The 17,861-nt window shown below is 51.3% G+C and overlaps 1 protein-coding gene across 1 annotated transcript in view; it reads left to right on the top strand.

Moving 5' to 3' along the window:
* Positions 1 to 17,300, top strand: part of QTRT1 (queuine tRNA-ribosyltransferase catalytic subunit 1) — a 94,965-nt gene extending 77,665 nt beyond the window's left edge. Inside the window, exons 3-10 of the mRNA XM_078855672.1 lie at positions 12,305 to 12,443; positions 12,751 to 12,829; positions 13,199 to 13,314; positions 14,045 to 14,183; positions 14,630 to 14,705; positions 15,068 to 15,177; positions 16,003 to 16,087; positions 16,767 to 17,300. Of these exons, the coding sequence (XP_078711798.1) occupies positions 12,305 to 12,443; positions 12,751 to 12,829; positions 13,199 to 13,314; positions 14,045 to 14,183; positions 14,630 to 14,705; positions 15,068 to 15,177; positions 16,003 to 16,087; positions 16,767 to 16,919 (897 nt within the window). The 3' untranslated portion in view covers positions 16,920 to 17,300. The remainder of the gene's footprint in view (positions 1 to 12,304; positions 12,444 to 12,750; positions 12,830 to 13,198; positions 13,315 to 14,044; positions 14,184 to 14,629; positions 14,706 to 15,067; positions 15,178 to 16,002; positions 16,088 to 16,766) is intronic.
* The last annotated feature ends 561 nt before the right edge of the window (positions 17,301 to 17,861 follow it).

Here is a 17,861-nt window from a genome sequence, read left to right on the forward strand (position 1 = left end):
AGTGTGAGCCTGACTCAGTGTGTACGAGTGTGAGTCTGACTCTCAGTGTGTGTACGAGTGTGAGTCTTACTCAGTGTGTGTACGAGTGTGACTCTGACTCTCAGTGTGTACGAGTGTGACTCTGACTCTCAGTGTGTGTACGAGTGTGACTCTGACTCTCAGTGTGTGTACGAGTGTGACTCTGACTCTCAGTGTGTGTACGAGTGTGACTCTGACTCTCAGTGTGTGTACGAGTGTGAGTGACTCTCAGTGTGTACGAGTGTGACTCTGACTCAGTGTGTGTACGAGTGTGACTCTGACTCAGTGTGTGTACGAGTGTGAGTCTGACTCTCAATGTGCACGAGTGTGAGTCTGACTCTCAGTGTGCACGAGTGTGAGTCTGTCTCTCAGTGTGCACGAGTTTGAGTCTGACTCTCAGTGTGTACGAGTGTGAGTCTGACTCTCAGTGTGTACGAGTGTGAGTCTGACTCTCAGTGTGCACGAGTGTGAGTCTGACTCTCAGTGTGCACGAGTGTGAGTCTGACTCAGTGTGTGTACGAGTGTGAGTCTGACTCAGTGTGTGTACGAGTGTGAGTCTGACTCTCAGTGTGTACGAGTGTGAGTCTGACTCTCAGTGTGCACGAGTGTGAGTCTGACTCTCAGTGTGTACGAGTGTGAGTCTGACTCTCAGTGTGTACGAGTGTGACTCTGACTCTCAGTGTGCACGAGTGTGAGTCTGACTCTCAGTGTGTACGAGTGTGAGCCTGACTCAGTGTGTACGAGTGTGAGTCTGACTCTCAGTGTGTACGAGTGTGAGTCTGACTCTCAGTGTGTACGAGTGTGAGTCTGACTCTCAGTGTGTACGAGTGTGAGTCTGACTCTCAGTGTGCACGAGTGTGAGTCTGACTCTCAGTGTGTACGAGTGTGAGTCTGACTCTCAGTGTGTACGAGTGTGAGTCTGACTCTCAGTGTGTACGAGTGTGAGTCTGACTCTCAGTGTGTACGAGTGTGACTGACTCAGTGTGTGTACGAGTGTGAGTCTGACTCTCAGTGTGCACGAGTGTGAGTCTGACTCTCAGTGTGTACGAGTGTGAGTCTGACTCAGTGTGTACGAGTGTGAGCCTGACTCAGTGTGTACGAGTGTGAGTCTGACTCTCAGTGTGTACGAGTGTGAGTCTGACTCTCAGTGTGTACGAGTGTGACTCTGACTCTCAGTGTGCACGAGTGTGAGTCTGACTCTCAGTGTGCACGAGTGTGAGTCTGACTCAGTGTGTGTACGAGTGTGAGTCTGACTCAGTGTGTGTACGAGTGTGAGTCTGACTCTCAGTGTGTACGAGTGTGAGTCTGACTCTCAGTGTGCACGAGTGTGAGTCTGACTCTCAGTGTGTAAGAGTGTGAGTCTGACTCTCAGTGTGTACGAGTGTGACTCTGACTCTCAGTGTGCACGAGTGTGAGTCTGACTCTCAGTGTGTACGAGTGTGAGTCTGACTCTCAGTGTGTACGAGTGTGAGTCTGACTCTCAGTGTGTACGAGTGTGAGTCTGACTCTCAGTGTGTACGAGTGTGACTGACTCAGTGTGTGTACGAGTGTGAGTCTGACTCTCAGTGTGCACGAGTGTGAGTCTGACTCTCAGTGTGTACGAGTGTGAGTCTGACTCAGTGTGTACGAGTGTGAGCCTGACTCAGTGTGTACGAGTGTGAGTCTGACTCTCAGTGTGTACGAGTGTGAGTCTGACTCTCAGTGTGTACGAGTGTGACTCTGACTCTCAGTGTGCACGAGTGTGAGTCTGACTCTCAGTGTGTACGAGTGTGAGCCTGACTCAGTGTTTACGAGTGTGAGTCTGACTCTCAGTGTGTACGAGTGTGAGTCTGACTCTCAGTGTGTACGAGTGTGAGTCTGACTCTCAGTGTGTACGAGTGTGACTCTGATTCTCAGTGTGTACGAGTGTGAGTCTTACTCTCAGTGTGTACGAGTGTGAGCCTGACTCAGTGTGTACGAGTGTGAGTCTGACTCTCAGTGTGTACGAGTGTGAGTCTGACTCTCAGTGTGTACGAGTGTGAGTCTGACTCTCAGTGTGCACGAGTGTGAGTCTGACTCTCAGTGTGTACGAGTGTGAGTCTGACTCTCAGTGTGTACGAGTGTGAGTCTGACTCTCAGTGTGTACGAGTGTGAGTCTGACTCTCAGTGTGTACGAGTGTGACTGACTCAGTGTGTGTACGAGTGTGAGTCTGACTCTCAGTGTGCACGAGTGTGAGTCTGACTCTCAGTGTGTACGAGTGTGAGTCTGACTCAGTGTGTACGAGTGTGAGCCTGACTCAGTGTGTACGAGTGTGAGTCTGACTCTCAGTGTGTACGAGTGTGAGTCTGACTCTCAGTGTGTACGAGTGTGACTCTGACTCTCAGTGTGCACGAGTGTGAGTCTGACTCTCAGTGTGCACGAGTGTGAGTCTGACTCAGTGTGTGTACGAGTGTGAGTCTGACTCAGTGTGTGTACGAGTGTGAGTCTGACTCTCAGTGTGTACGAGTGTGAGTCTGACTCTCAGTGTGCACGAGTGTGAGTCTGACTCTCAGTGTGTACGAGTGTGAGTCTGACTCTCAGTGTGCACGAGTGTGAGTCTGACTCTCAGTGTGTACGAGTGTGAGCCTGACTCAGTGTGTACGAGTGTGAGTCTGACTCTCAGTGTGTACGAGTGTGAGTCTGACTCTCAGTGTGTACGAGTGTGAGTCTGACTCTCAGTGTGTACGAGTGTGAGTCTGACTCTCAGTGTGCACGAGTGTGAGTCTGACTCTCAGTGTGTACGAGTGTGAGTCTGACTCTCAGTGTGTACGAGTGTGAGTCTGACTCTCAGTGTGTACGAGTGTGAGTCTGACTCTCAGTGTGTACGAGTGTGACTGACTCAGTGTGTGCACGAGTGTGAGTCTGACTCTCAGTGTGTACGAGTGTGAGTCTGACTCAGTGTGTACGAGTGTGAGCCTGACTCAGTGTGTACGAGTGTGAGTCTGACTCTCAGTGTGTACGAGTGTGAGTCTGACTCTCAGTGTGTACGAGTGTGACTCTGACTCTCAGTGTGCACGAGTGTGAGTCTGACTCTCAGTGTGTACGAGTGTGAGCCTGACTCAGTGTTTACGAGTGTGAGTCTGACTCTCAGTGTGTACGAGTGTGAGTCTGACTCTCAGTGTGTACGAGTGTGAGTCTGACTCTCAGTGTGTACGAGTGTGACTCTGATTCTCAGTGTGTACGAGTGTGAGTCTGACTCTCAGTGTGTGTACGAGTGTGACTCTGACTCTCAGTGTGTGTACGAGTGTGACTCTGACTCAGTGTGTGTACGAGTGTGACTCTGACTCTCAGTGTGCACGAGTGTGAGTCTGACTCTCAGTGTGCACGAGTGTGAGTCTGACTCAGTGTGTACGAGTTTGAGCCTGACTCAGTGTGTACGAGTGTGAGCCTGACTCAGTGTGTACGAGTGTGAGTCTGACTCTCAGTGTGTACGAGTGTGAGTCTGACTCTCAGTGTGTACGAGTGTGACTCTGACTCTCAGTGTGCACGAGTGTGAGTCTGACTCTCAGTGTATACGAGTGTGAGTCTGACTCAGTGTGTACGAGTGTGACTCTGACTCTCAGTGTGTACGAGTGTGAGTCTGACTCTCAGTGTGTACGAGTGTGACTCTGACTCAGTGTGTGTACGAGTGTGAGTCTGACTCTCAATGTGCACGAGTGTGAGTCTGTCTCTCAGTGTGCACGAGTTTGAGTCTGACTCTCAGTGTGTACGAGTGTGAGTCTGACTCTCAGTGTGTACGAGTGTGAGTCTGACTCTCAGTGTGCACGAGTGTGAGTCTGACTCTCAGTGTGTACGAGTGTGAGCCTGACTCAGTGTGTACGAGTGTGAGTCTGACTCTCAGTGTGTACGAGTGTGAGTCTGACTCTCAGTGTGTACGAGTGTGAGTCTGACTCTCAGTGTGTACGAGTGTGAGTCTGACTCTCAGTGTGCACGAGTGTGAGTCTGACTCTCAGTGTGTACGAGTGTGAGTCTGACTCTCAGTGTGTACGAGTGTGAGTCTGACTCTCAGTGTGTACGAGTGTGAGTCTGACTCTCAGTGTGTACGAGTGTGACTGACTCAGTGTGTGTACGAGTGTGAGTCTGACTCTCAGTGTGCACGAGTGTGAGTCTGACTCTCAGTGTGTACGAGTGTGAGTCTGACTCAGTATGTACGAGTGTGAGCCTGACTCAGTGTGTACGAGTGTGAGTCTGACTCTCAGTGTGTACGAGTGTGAGTCTGACTCTCAGTGTGTACGAGTGTGACTCTGACTCTCAGTGTGCACGAGTGTGAGTCTGACTCTCAGTGTGTACGAGTGTGAGCCTGACTCAGTGTTTACGAGTGTGAGTCTGACTCTCAGTGTGTACGAGTGTGAGTCTGACTCTCAGTGTGTACGAGTGTGAGTCTGACTCTCAGTGTGTACGAGTGTGACTCTGATTCTCAGTGTGTACGAGTGTGAGTCTGACTCTCAGTGTGTACGAGTGTGAGTCTGACTCTCAGTGTGTGTACGAGTGTGAGTCTGACTCTCAGTGTGTGTACGAGTGTGACTCTGACTCTCAGTGTGTGTACGAGTGTGACTCTGACTCTCAGTGTGTGTACGAGTGTGACTCTGACTCAGTGTGTGTACGAGTGTGACTCTGACTCTCAGTGTGCACGAGTATGAGTCTGACTCTCAGTGTGCACGAGTGTGAGTCTGACTCAGTGTGTACGAGTGTGAGCCTGACTCAGTGTGTACGAGTGTGAGTCTGACTCTCAGTGTGTACGAGTGTGAGTCTGACTCTCAGTGTGTACGAGTGTGACTCTGACTCTCAGTGTGCACGAGTGTGAGTCTGACTCTCAGTGTATACGAGTGTGAGTCTGACTCTCAGTGTGTACGAGTGTGACTCTGACTCTCAGTGTGTACGAGTGTGAGCCTGACTCAGTGTGTACGAGTGTGAGCCTGACTCAGTGTGTACGAGTGTGAGTCTGACTCTCAGTGTGTGTACGAGTGTGAGTCTTACTCAGTGTGTGTACGAGTGTGACTCTGACTCTCAGTGTGTACGAGTGTGACTCTGACTCTCAGTGTGTGTACGAGTGTGACTCTGACTCTCAGTGTGTGTACGAGTGTGACTCTGACTCTCAGTGTGTGTACGAGTGTGAGTGACTCTCAGTGTGTACGAGTGTGACTCTGACTCAGTGTGTGTACGAGTGTGACTCTGACTCAGTGTGTGTACGAGTGTGAGTCTGACTCTCAATGTGCACGAGTGTGAGTCTGTCTCTCAGTGTGCACGAGTTTGAGTCTGACTCTCAGTGTGTACGAGTGTGAGTCTGACTCTCAGTGTGTACGAGTGTGAGTCTGACTCTCAGTGTGTACGAGTGTGAGTCTGACTCTCAGTGTGTACGAGTGTGAGTCTGACTCTCAGTGTGCACGAGTGTGAGTCTGACTCTCAGTGTGTACGAGTGTGAGCCTGACTCAGTGTGTACGAGTGTGAGCCTGACTCAGTGTGTACGAGTGTGAGTCTGACTCTCAGTGTGTACGAGTGTGAGTCTGACTCTCAGTGTGTACGAGTGTGACTCTGACTCTCAGTGTGCACGAGTGTGAGTCTGACTCTCAGTGTGTACGAGTGTGAGCCTGACTCAGTGTTTACGAGTGTGAGTCTGACTCTCAGTGTGTACGAGTGTGAGTCTGACTCTCAGTGTGTACGAGTGTGAGTCTGACTCTCAGTGTGTACGAGTGTGACTCTGATTCTCAGTGTGTACGAGTGTGAGTCTGACTCTCAGTGTGTACGAGTGTGAGCCTGACTCAGTGTGTACGAGTGTGAGTCTGACTCTCAGTGTGTGTACGAGTGTGAGTCTGACTCTCAGTGTGTGTACGAGTGTGACTCTGACTCTCAGTGTGTGTACGAGTGTGACTCTGACTCAGTGTGTGTACGAGTGTGACTCTGACTCTCAGTGTGCACGAGTATGAGTCTGACTCTCAGTGTGCACGAGTGTGAGTCTGACTCAGTGTGTACGAGTGTGAGCCTGACTCAGTGTGTACGAGTGTGAGTCTGACTCTCAGTGTGTGTACGAGTGTGAGTCTTACTCAGTGTGTGTACGAGTGTGACTCTGACTCTCAGTGTGTACGAGTGTGACTCTGACTCTCAGTGTGTGTACGAGTGTGACTCTGACTCTCAGTGTGTGTACGAGTGTGACTCTGACTCTCAGTGTGTGTACGAGTGTGACTCTGACTCTCAGTGTGTGTACGAGTGTGAGTGACTCTCAGTGTGTACGAGTGTGACTCTGACTCAGTGTGTGTACAAGTGTGACTCTGACTCAGTGTGTGTACGAGTGTGAGTCTGACTCTCAATGTGCACGAGTGTGAGTCTGACTTTCAGTGTGCACGAGTGTGAGTCTGTCTCTCAGTGTGCACGAGTTTGAGTCTGACTCTCAGTGTGTACGAGTGTGAGTCTGACTCTCAGTGTGTACGAGTGTGAGTCTGACTCTCAGTGTGCACGAGTGTGAGTCTGACTCTCAGTGTGCACGAGTGTGAGTCTGACTCAGTGTGTGTACGAGTGTGAGTCTGACTCTCAGTGTGTACGAGTGTGAGTCTGACTCTCAGTGTGTACGAGTGTGAGTCTGACTCTCAGTGTGCACGAGTGTGAGTCTGACTCTCAGTGTGTACGAGTGTGAGTCTGACTCTCAGTGTGTACGAGTGTGAGTCTGACTCAGTGTGTGTACGAGTGTGAGTCTGACTCAGTGTGTGTACGAGTGTGAGTCTGACTCTCAGTGTGCACGAGTGTGAGTCTGACTCTCAGTGTGCACGAGTGTGAGTCTGACTCAGTGTGTGTACGAGTGTGAGCCTGACTCAGTGTGTACGAGTGTGAGTCTGACTCTCAGTGTGCACGAGTGTGAGTCTGACTCTCAGTGTGCACGAGTGTGAGTCTGACTCAGTGTGTGTACGAGTGTGACTCTGACTCAGTGTGTGTACGAGTGTGAGTCTGACTCTCAGTGTGCACGAGTGTGAGTCTGACTCTCAGTGTGTACGAGTGTGACTCTGACTCTCAGTGTGCACGAGTGTGAGTGACTCTCAGTGTGTACGAGTGTGAGTCTGACTCTCAGTGTGTACGAGTGTGAGTCTGACTCTCAGTGTGTACGAGTGTGAGTCTGACTCTCAGTGTGTACGAGTGTGAGTCTGACTCTCAGTGTGTACGAGTGTGACTGACTCAGTGTGTGTACGAGTGTGAGTCTGACTCTCAGTGTGCACGAGTGTGAGTCTGACTCTCAGTGTGTACGAGTGTGAGTCTGACTCAGTGTGTACGAGTGTGAGCCTGACTCAGTGTGTACGAGTGTGAGTCTGACTCAGTGTGCACGAGTGTGAGTCTGACTCTCAGTGTGCACGAGTGTGAGTCTGACTCAGTGTGTGTACGAGTGTGACTCTGACTCAGTGTGTGTACGAGTGTGAGTCTGACTCTCAGTGTGCACGAGTGTGAGTCTGACTCTCAGTGTGCACGAGTGTGAGTGACTCTCAGTGTGTACGAGTGTGAGTCTGACTCTCAGTGTGTACGAGTGTGAGTCTGACTCTCAGTGTGTACGAGTGTGAGTCTGACTCTCAGTGTGTACGAGTGTGAGTCTGACTCTCAGTGTGTACGAGTGTGACTGACTCAGTGTGTGTACGAGTGTGAGTCTGACTCTCAGTGTGCACGAGTGTGAGTCTGACTCTCAGTGTGTACGAGTGTGAGTCTGACTCAGTGTGTACGAGTGTGAGCCTGACTCAGTGTGTACGAGTGTGAGTCTGACTCTCAGTGTGTACGAGTGTGAGTCTGACTCTCAGTGTGTACGAGTGTGACTCTGACTCTCAGTGTGCACGAGTGTGAGTCTGACTCAGTGTGTACGAGTGTGAGCCTGACTCAGTGTGTACGAGTGTGAGTCTGACTCTCAGTGTGTACGAGTGTGAGTCTGACTCTCAGTGTGTACGAGTGTGAGTCTGACTCTCAGTTCGTACGAGTGTGACTCTGACTCTCAGTGTGCACGAGTGTGAGTCTGACTCTCAGTGTATACGAGTGTGAGTCTGACTCTCAGTGTGTACGAGTGTGAGTCTGACTCTCAGTGTGTACGAGTGTGAGTCTGACTCTCAGTGTGTCCGAGTGTGAGCCTGACTCAGTGTGTACGAGTGTGAGTCTGACTCTCAGTGTGTACGAGTGTGAGTCTGACTCTCAGTGTGTGTACGAGTGTGAGTCTTACTCAGTGTGTGTACGAGTGTGACTCTGACTCTCAGTGTGTACGAGTGTGACTCTGACTCTCAGTGTGTGTACGAGTGTGACTCTGACTCTCAGTGTGTGTACGAGTGTGACTCTGACTCTCAGTGTGTGTACGAGTGTGACTCTGACTCTCAGTGTGTGTACGAGTGTGAGTGACTCTCAGTGTGTACGAGTGTGACTCTGACTCAGTGTGTGTACAAGTGTGACTCTGACTCAGTGTGTGTACGAGTGTGAGTCTGACTCTCAATGTGCACGAGTGTGAGTCTGACTTTCAGTGTGCACGAGTGTGAGTCTGTCTCTCAGTGTGCACGAGTTTGAGTCTGACTCTCAGTGTGTACGAGTGTGAGTCTGACTCTCAGTGTGTACGAGTGTGAGTCTGACTCTCAGTGTGCACGAGTGTGAGTCTGACTCTCAGTGTGCACGAGTGTGAGTCTGACTCAGTGTGTGTACGAGTGTGAGTCTGACTCTCAGTGTGTACGAGTGTGAGTCTGACTCTCAGTGTGTACGAGTGTGAGTCTGACTCTCAGTGTGCACGAGTGTGAGTCTGACTCTCAGTGTGTACGAGTGTGAGTGACTCTCAGTGTGTACGAGTGTGAGTCTGACTCAGTGTGTGTACGAGTGTGAGTCTGACTCAGTGTGTGTACGAGTGTGAGTCTGACTCTCAGTGTGCACGAGTGTGAGTCTGACTCTCAGTGTGCACGAGTGTGAGTCTGACTCAGTGTGTGTACGAGTGTGAGCCTGACTCAGTGTGTACGAGTGTGAGTCTGACTCTCAGTGTGCACGAGTGTGAGTCTGACTCTCAGTGTGCACGAGTGTGAGTCTGACTCAGTGTGTGTACGAGTGTGACTCTGACTCAGTGTGTGTACGAGTGTGAGTCTGACTCTCAGTGTGCACGAGTGTGAGTCTGACTCTCAGTGTGTACGAGTGTGACTCTGACTCTCAGTGTGCACGAGTGTGAGTGACTCTCAGTGTGTACGAGTGTGAGTCTGACTCTCAGTGTGTACGAGTGTGAGTCTGACTCTCAGTGTGTACGAGTGTGAGTCTGACTCTCAGTGTGTACGAGTGTGAGTCTGACTCTCAGTGTGTACGAGTGTGACTGACTCAGTGTGTGTACGAGTGTGAGTCTGACTCTCAGTGTGCACGAGTGTGAGTCTGACTCTCAGTGTGTACGAGTGTGAGTCTGACTCAGTGTGTACGAGTGTGAGCCTGACTCAGTGTGTACGAGTGTGAGTCTGACTCAGTGTGCACGAGTGTGAGTCTGACTCTCAGTGTGCACGAGTGTGAGTCTGACTCAGTGTGTGTACGAGTGTGACTCTGACTCAGTGTGTGTACGAGTGTGAGTCTGACTCTCAGTGTGCACGAGTGTGAGTCTGACTCTCAGTGTGCACGAGTGTGAGTGACTCTCAGTGTGTACGAGTGTGAGTCTGACTCTCAGTGTGTACGAGTGTGAGTCTGACTCTCAGTGTGTACGAGTGTGAGTCTGACTCTCAGTGTGTACGAGTGTGAGTCTGACTCTCAGTGTGTACGAGTGTGACTGACTCAGTGTGTGTACGAGTGTGAGTCTGACTCTCAGTGTGTACGAGTGTGAGTCTGACTCAGTGTGTACGAGTGTGAGCCTGACTCAGTGTGTACGAGTGTGAGTCTGACTCTCAGTGTGTACGAGTGTGAATCTGACTCTCAGTGTGTACGAGTGTGACTCTGACTCTCAGTGTGCACGAGTGTGAGTCTGACTCAGTGTGTACGAGTGTGAGCCTGACTCAGTGTGTACGAGTGTGAGTCTGACTCTCAGTGTGTACGAGTGTGAGTCTGACTCTCAGTGTGTACGAGTGTGAGTCTGACTCTCAGTTCGTACGAGTGTGACTCTGACTCTCAGTGTGCACGAGTGTGAGTCTGACTCTCAGTGTATACGAGTGTGAGTCTGACTCTCAGTGTGTACGAGTGTGAGTCTGACTCTCAGTGTGTACGAGTGTGAGTCTGACTCTCAGTGTGTCCGAGTGTGAGCCTGACTCAGTGTGTACGAGTGTGAGTCTGACTCTCAGTGTGTACGAGTGTGAGTCTGACTCTCAGTGTGTACGAGTGTGAGTCTGACTCTCAGTGTGTACGAGTGTGAGCCTGACTCAGTGTGTACGAGTGTGAGTCTGACTCTCAGTGTGTGTACGAGTGTGAGTCTGACTCAGTGTGTGTACGAGTGTGACTCTGACTCTCAGTGTGTACGAGTGTGACTCTGACTCTCAGTGTGTGTACGAGTGTGACTCTGACTCAGTGTGTGTACGAGTGTGACTCTGACTCTCAGTGTGCACGAGTATGAGTCTGACTCTCAGTGTGTACGAGTGTGAGTCTGACTCAGTGTGTACGAGTGTGAGCCTGACTCAGTGTGTACGAGTGTGAGTCTGACTCTCAGTGTGTACGAGTGTGAGTCTGACTCTCAGTGTGTACGAGTGTGAGTCTGACTCTCAGTGCGTACGAGTGTGACTCTGACTCTCAGTGTGCACGAGTGTGAGTCTGACTCTCAGTGTATACGAGTGTGAGTCTGACTCTCAGTGTGTACGAGTGTGACTCTGACTCTCAGTGTGTACGAGTGTGAGTCTGACTCTCAGTGTGTACGAGTGTGAGCCTGACTCAGTGTGTACGAGTGTGAGTCTGACTCTCAGTGTGTGTACGAGTGTGAGTCTTACTCAGTGTGTGTACGAGTGTGACTGACTCTCAGTGTGTACGAGTGTGACTCTGACTCTCAGTGTGTGTACGAGTGTGACTCTGACTCTCAGTGTGTGTACGAGTGTGACTCTGACTCTCAGTGTGTGTACGAGTGTGACTCTGACTCTCAGTGTGTGTACGAGTGTGAGTGACTCTCAGTGTGTACGACTGTGACTCTGACTCAGTGTGTGTACGAGTGTGAGTCTGACTCTCAGTGTGCACGAGTGTGAGTCTGACTCTCAGTGTGTACGAGTGTGAGTCTGACTCTCAGTGTGTACGAGTGTGAGTCTGACTCTCAGTGTGCACGAGTGTGAGTCTGTCTCTCAGTGTGCACGAGTTTGAGTCTGACTCTCAGTGTGTACGAGTGTGAGCCTGACTCAGTGTGTACGAGTGTGGGTCTGACTCTCAGTGTGCACGAGTGTGAGTCTGACTCTCAGTGTGTACGAGTGTGAGTCTGACTCAGTGTGTGTACGAGTGTGAGTCTGACTCAGTGTGTGTACGAGTGTGAGTCTGACTCTCAGTGTGTACGAGTGTGAGTCTGACTCTCAGTGTGCACGAGTGTGAGTCTGACTCTCAGTGTGTACGAGTGTGAGTCTGACTCTCAGTGTGTACGAGTGTGAGTCTGACTCAGTGTGTGTACGAGTGTGAGTCTGACTCAGTGTGTGTACGAGTGTGAGTCTGACTCTCAGTGTGCACGAGTGTGAGTCTGACTCAGTGTGCACGAGTGTGAGTCTGACTCAGTGTGTGTACGAGTGTGAGCCTGACTCAGTGTGTACGAGTGTGAGTCTGACTCTCAGTGTGCACGAGTGTGAGTCTGACTCTCAGTGTGTACGAGTGTGAACCCGACTCTGAACAATGTTTCACTCCTCGTGCATTTCGGCACCCATGCCATCTTTGTGTGAATATCAAACTCCTGGCACTGGCCACCATTTCACAGGCATCTGTTATCACTGTAGGGCATATGAATATGAAGTTGACCTGATGGTACATGTTATGTCACGTGGACTTGTGTAAGGCAGCTGGTAAAAATGTATAAATTGTTGGGAGTGATCAGGGTGCACAAGTATCCTGCTGTTCTAAACTGGACAGAGTAGTAAATGTTAAAATACCACGCCCTGATAAGAGGCAGGGACTGAATTTAAGGTCAGTAGACGTTTGAAACCGCAATTTTGGTCATACTATCCTGAATATGGACTTTCCACTGATGCGTTTCTAACCAGGCCACGTTTATGAGTTTGTATTGTCGGCAAACTTCAGGGCCACCCTCCTCCGGGTAACGGTGTCATTCTGCAACAAAATTTGAATGAAGGGACCATAAACAAGAAACATTAACGCAGGCAACAGGAATAGCTGAAACTCACACCGCTTCCTGCGCAGGACAGCGGCGGCTTTCAGATGGTGTCTCTGATGGAGCTGGCGGAGGTGACGGAGGAGGGGGTCCGCTTCTCATCTCCATATGATGGCCGCCACATCCTCCTGACGCCCGAGGCCTCCATTCACATTCAGAATTCCCTGGGTGAGAGGCCTCCATCCACATTCACAATGCCCTCGGGAGCTCCCTGCATTCACCTTCACAATGCCCTTGGAAAGCGACACTGCCTTGAAGGGAATGCTCATGCAGAGATGCACACAGCTGTGATGTAGTAAAGAAGTGTGTGCTGTGTATCTCCGGATGTGGCATAGTGACGAGGTGTGTGCTGTGTGTGTCAGGATGTGGCATAGTGACGAGGTGTGCGCTGTGTGTGTCAGGATGTGGCATAGTGACGAGGTGTGTGCTGTGTGTGTTGGGATGTGGCAGAGTAATGAGGTGTGTGCTGTGTCAGGCTCTGACATTATGATGCAGCTGGATGATGTGGTGAGCAGCACGGTGACCGGGCCACGTGTGGAGGAAGCCATGTGGAGGTGAGGGTGCTGTCACGTGGTGTGTTCACTCGTCAGTGAGTGACGTGGTGTGTTCACTCGTCAGTGACGCGGTGTGTTCACTCGTCAGTGTGTGACGTGGTGTGTTCACTCGTCAGTGACGCGGTGTGTTCACTCGTCAGTGACGCGATGTGTTCACTCGTCAGTGACGCGGTGTGTTCACTCGTCAGTGACGTGATGTGTTCACTCGTCAGTGACGCGATGTGTTCACTCGTCAGTGACGCGGTGTGTTCACTCGTCAGTGACGCGATGTTGTTCACTTGTCAGTGTGTGACGTGGTGTGTTCACTCGTCAGTGTGTGACGTGGTGTGTTCACTCGTCAGTGTGTGACGTGGTGTGTTCACTCGTCAGGTCCGTGCGCTGGTTGGATCGCTGCATTGCAGCAAACAAGAACCCAGACTCCCAGAACCTGTTTGCGATCATCCAGGGCGGACTTGACCCCGACCTACGGCTCAAGTGTCTGCAGGGTACGCGGCGCACGCCAGGCCACTGAGGGTCTGGAGCTCGCTTCGTGAAGTCCGCCCGCACGGTCACTGAGTAACAGTGGCACCCTGGCTACCCTCTAAACAAGAGATTGAATGCACTCGTGGTCGCCCTCCGGGATGAAGATGGAACCACATCATGATAGATAGACACTTATAATGAGTACAGACACACACAAACAAATGTCCCAGGTACAAAATAAATGTTCCCGTAAATAAGAAGAAGTTGCAGATGTCACATTGTGGTCAATGCCACCACCTAGAGTACAGCAAACACTCCTGGGCCAAACACTCGGAGCACATGGTGGCAGCAAACTTTGACGCCTGTGCTGTATGAATGAGTCTTAATGAGCACGAGATCGGTCTCCAGTGATACCTTTGTTCCACTGTTACCTGTTGCGAGTTTCTTTAAGATGCATACGTAGTTCTTAACCGAACTGTAGGCCTGAATCAGGCTGATGGAGCCATTGTGCTTGCAAGACACATCTTCATGTGTTGTTTTAACTGTTTGGTTTTTGTTGTGATGGATTTCCTCATCGTTTATAGAACTGGATTCGAGGGGTAGATGTACAGGACAGGCGGTCGTCGCTTTTACGACACAATGCGCTCCTGGAAACCCTGTCGTAAAATTGGATTATAGTCAATCGGACTGTCGTAAACTGCTTGTATTGAGTGCCTAAAAATGTATTTCTTGCTGCCCCTGCTGTTGGCGCAGAGATGAGCAAGCGCGACGTGCCAGGCTTCGCCATCGGGGGCCTGAGCGGCGGAGAGGAGAAGCAGCTGTTCTGGAGAGCGGTGAAGCTGAGCACCAAGCACCTGCCCCGCGACAAGCCCCGATACCTCATGGGCGTAGGGTGAGCCGCGTGCTACAGAGCCCCGAGAGCGCTGCGTACGCTCAGCGAGTCGCCTTCCGCTCCGGCTGGCAAGATGCGCTTCCACTCGGCTGCTCGTGGGCGTGCAAGCGCAGCGCGCCGCGCTCCAGACCCGGCAACCCGAGTTCAGTTCCCGCTAACGGCCAATGACACTGGTGAATAATTGAACCGGTCCTGGGTCGTCTTGACCTCCAAGTTACATGTTGTATTTGTTGAACCAGGTGAGATCTCAGCGGTCCAGGATAGAGTCTCATTCACAAGAACAACCTACAATGAGGGCCTGGCACGGTGCGGGAACATCACCACTGGGGAAACCGAGGTGGCCGGGCGAGGTGCCACCTCGATGCTGGCACGGTGGAGGTTCTCAGTGCCCCTCTTGTGGTGTGTGAGGCTACATGGGAGGGTGGTTGTCTATGTGTGCGGTGCAGCTACGCCACGGACCTGGTGGTGTGTGTCGCCCTCGGCTGTGACATGTTCGACTGCGTATTCCCCACTCGGACAGCCGTGAGTACGCCTTCCCACACAGACCGGTACCGATCTGCACCGCCACCCAGCACCACTGCTGCGTAGCAGGGGCAGAATGGGTGGCAATCCCTGGCCCGCTCCGCCTGATGCAAGGCCATGACCTAGCAGGGGCCTGTGGACAACCGTGTGTGGGAGTGAGTCAAGAATATTCGTAACCCCCAAATGTGAATTCTGTCTCGGTCCGCACACCCCTAACGATGGCACTGGAGATAACTGCCGACCTCTATGTTTACGTCCAATCCCTACTCTCGTCAAACAGGTGGTTCCTGATTATTGAGTGAGACGTCGGAGTTTGGAGTGTGTGATGTTCATCGGTAACGGACGTGTGCGATGGTGCGTAGAGATTTGGCTCGGCGCTGGTGCCATCCGGCTCTCTCCAGCTGAAGAACAAGACATTCGCCAAAGACTTCGCTTCCATAGATGACCAGTGCACTTGCCCCACGTGCAAAAGGTCAGTGTGCGTTCTGTCAGCGTCAGGTCCTGTGCGGTACGGAGACAATTCAACTATTTAAACTTTTTATTTTTCCAGGTCAGAAGGCCCACTTAGCTATTTAGCTCTTTTTCAGAAGCGATCTGGCCACAAATGATCGTCTCACAAAGTGGCTTATCATATGGATATTTATGGTAGCAAAATTCTCTAAACGCATGTTGATTGTAAATGTGGAGGGAAAAGCCAGAGGACCCGGAGAAAAATCCACGCGATCACGGGGAGAACATGCAAACTCCAAATATACAGGTTTCAGTGTTGGGATCTAACCCATGACCTCCTGTATACCAGGCTAGGTAGTTAATATATCTCCATTGCAGCGCCCCAATTGCAGTTGTGCCATGAACATCAGGGATTTCAGCGGCACGCGTCAAGTTCTGTTATCTGCTGCACACTTAAATCATAAATGTTTCCTTCAGAATTCACTTTAACTAACCACAACCATTTGTTTTTTTAACAGATTAATATCGATGCTGTTTGGTGGCGGTTGTGGTCCAGATTTCACTGTAGAATGTCTATCAACTTATCAGTTACAATGCATCCAGAAGTAGATATCATTTGGTATGGGACCAGTTGTGGAGGACTGCTATAAATTTAGCCAAAGTAACCTTGACCTCTAACAATTGAGAATCGGCGAGACGTTTTAAATGATTTCCAGTAATTTGTCAATGCGCTGCCAAATGAAGGCTTTTAACATCGTCTGATTGACCCTACTTCACCGCGCTGGTCAGTGCAGATTTGTGAAGGAATCACGGGCTTGGCTTGTGCGTGTGGTTCTCCTCTCCCAAGGTGTTCGAGAGCGTTCCTGCACGGGCTGTTCCGGAGCGACCCCGCGGCGTGCCACCACGTCACGGTGCACAACATCGCCTACCAAGTACGCACCCAGCGCCACACGCACTTCCACTCGTTCTCACGCTCTACGCTACTCCACTCGTTCTCACGCTCCACGCTCCTCCACTCGTTCTCACGCTCCACACTCCTCCACTCGTTCTCACGCTCCACACTCCTCCACTCGTTCTCACGCTCCACACTCCTCCACTCGTTCTCACGCTCCACACTCCTCCACTCGTTCTCACGCTCCACACTCCTCCACTCGTTCTCACGCTCCACACTCCTCCACTCGTTCTCACACTCCACACTCCTCCACTCGTTCTCACGCTCCACACTCCTCCACTCGTTCTCACGCTCCACACTCCTCCACTCGTTCTCACGCTCCACACTCCTCCACTCGTTCTCACACTCCACACTCCTCCACTCGTTCACGCACCGCACGCTCCTTCACGCGCTCTCACACTGGACGGTCTACATGCTGTTTTGTTGGTAATTGCACGTGTGTTTTAGAAACTTTAGTAACCTTCAACGATTTAATAATGAGCAATATCTAGTGGTAGGGGCATGCGGGGACAGGTCCTAGTTCAGGTAGGGGGAACTCAATGGGAGCCAGGATGGGAACTGCTGGCCTCTCTCTCCGTAGCGTGAAGCTCATCTCACCGGCCACCCACCGGCGCTCGCGCCCCAACACTTGACGCGCCGTGCCTCTCCTCCCTGCACAGCTGTCGCTGATGAGCGCCATGAGGGACAGCATCGTGGAGCAGCGCTTCCCGGACTTTGTGCGCGGGTTCATGGCCCGGCGGTACGGCTCGCGCGACGCCTACCCACACTGGGCCGTGGACGCGCTGGCATCCGTCAACATCGCCCTCCCATAAGGCGCGCTCTGGTCGCGTGCTCGTGGGCGATTTCAGCAACATTTTCACTGCCAGATCTTGTCTGATGGCGCGCGCCTTGACACACAGCCCGTTTCTCAACGTGCACCGCGTTTTCGTTCCCACGCGTGTCTGTGTAGCCGCTGTGGTTTGATGAGGACCGTTGCAGCCTCGATGACCCCACCCTGCTGCCTTGTCTGTATGCAACACACGTGGCCCTCTCCCCACAGCTACGTTCACATCAAATGCGGTCCATTGGCTGTAAGAGGTGATATTATAATTGGTGATATTTTATACTGTGCAAGTAGTCCCGAGTTCACGTTATCTGGTGCACTTCTCTGTTTTAACGAGTTGCAATGATCTCATTTAAAATAAACGTCGATGCCTCCCACGTGTTTACGCATTTCTTCACGCGCGCGTCGTGAGACTCCCTCCTCGTCACCAAGTGTTTGCCAACTCTAACCGAGTAAAACCCCAGGGCTCAGAACGTTCTGGGACTTGTTTTTGTCTTCATTGTGGCTCTCCCACTTCCACCCATCACGTATTCCTCAGCAAGGCAGACGGTTATATTGAGGGCGACAATTGACATGACTCTGCCTCTTTATATATACACTGTGCCTATCCTTACAATTTAAATGTTTATTCATGGAGATATGGTTAAATGCTATCATACAAACAAAAAAACATGGTCACATTTTTTTCGTAGGCAGTCTCCTGTGCCGATTGGATAATGCGGCCCGGACCATGGGGAGAACATGTCCACTCAAAATATACAGGCATTGTCAGGGTTGGAATGGGTCACCAGCACCACGCCTGGCCGCCTTTGTCTCCCACGTGGTGATGTTTACACACCACACATGGACTCATTTGAGGCCGAGTAGACATCGAAGAGGCCCAAAACCTGTTCTGATAATCGTCACTGCTTTTGGCCATGAGCGGGGAATC

Source organism: Lampetra fluviatilis, chromosome 4 (assembly GCF_964198595.1).
Source record: "Lampetra fluviatilis chromosome 4, kcLamFluv1.1, whole genome shotgun sequence".
In the NCBI taxonomy this organism is placed as follows: Eukaryota; Metazoa; Chordata; class Hyperoartia; order Petromyzontiformes; family Petromyzontidae; genus Lampetra; species Lampetra fluviatilis.